Raw genomic sequence first — 1182 nt, 5'->3', positions numbered from 1 at the left:
ACTTGCAAAGGGTGTAAGGAGAAAGATGACCACCAATGGCTGAGTGTATTTACAGAGGCAGTTTCTTAAAAAAAGTCTTACATTCCTTGTTGAAATGGTAACTGAATCAAATTTCAGTCAATGAATTTACCTGCCAGTGTTTTGCTTCTGTTTTTAATAAGCTTCACTTGTGTAATTACACATATTGGTTGTCAGGACAGTCTTGACAGTGTACAAAGTCATACAGGTTTTCACTCAGATTATTTGTTTCTATTGTAGAGAGCATGAAAGGCAGAGCCATATTGGTTTGGAGTCCTCCAAACTGGATTTCTGACTGCAAGTGAACTTTTACAGAATTAAATAATTCTTAGTGTTTCTGCCATTTCAGACAATGCTGAATAACATATCCATCTTTACCCTACACAGCAGTCATTTCAGAATCCATTCACATGTCTGCAGTATGCTCTTTATTGAAATCTATTGTTGAAAACTGTATTTTGCAAATCACTCCTCGTATTTTTCTTTACGAAGCCTAAATTGCTGTTCTCACTACCTAAGACCACTACTTGCAAGTCAGTATGGGTGGAATGTCCACCCAAGTAATGACTTCAAGGAGAAAGAAAAATTACAGCCTTAGGGAGTACTGGATTTTGTTACCACACATGCTCCATTATCTGCCTTCCATTCCTACACACTTTTATAGTCCCTTCTCCAGGGACTCCATGGTAAAAAGGAAAGTCTGTTATTGCTGGAGTGTTAGACTCCACTGTGCTTTCATGCAGAAAATTGTTTTTCAGGGTATGTGCATGCGATGCAAACATACTCAGATTAGTGTAATGGGTACACGTGGCTGTCTGAACCATTATAGCTGCCTTGATAGTCTTCTTAGTCTTAAAGCCTGAAGAAACTAACTTCAATTTTGAATTACTGTTTTGGTTGTTGTTTTTTTTTTTAGGAACGAGTTAGATCTGTGTTCCATGCCAAAGAATTTGGAAAAATTATTAATTTTAGAAGTCCAGAGGATGCTAAGGTAAAGTTAAAATACTATTAAAATTATACTGTGCAAAATTTGACTTAAAAAATTAAACAGAAATATTCTTAACCTGAAACTGCTCTGCTTGTTTAAAATTCACTATTTCCACATGTCCATTGCAGTGTTGGAAATGATCGATTCGATACCGAATTTCAGAAAGATTCCAACAC

The 1182-nt window shown here is 36.1% G+C and overlaps 1 protein-coding gene across 1 annotated transcript in view; it reads left to right on the top strand.

Moving 5' to 3' along the window:
* LOC103797869 (vacuolar protein sorting-associated protein 13A-like) overlaps positions 1–1182 on the top strand; it is a gene marked incomplete at its 5' end in the record, with an annotated part of 43990 nt that overhangs the window by 41181 nt on the left and 1627 nt on the right. The window contains 1 exon segment of the mRNA XM_009070105.1: positions 935–1009. Coding sequence (XP_009068353.1) covers positions 935–1009 — 75 coding nt within the window.

The sequence above is a fragment of the Acanthisitta chloris genome, unplaced genomic scaffold (genome assembly GCF_000695815.1).
Source record: "Acanthisitta chloris isolate BGI_N310 unplaced genomic scaffold, ASM69581v1 scaffold11582, whole genome shotgun sequence".
Taxonomy (NCBI): Eukaryota; Metazoa; Chordata; class Aves; order Passeriformes; family Acanthisittidae; genus Acanthisitta; species Acanthisitta chloris.
Note: the sequence above shows the minus strand (reverse complement) of the source record. Positions and strands in the feature narration are given on the sequence as shown.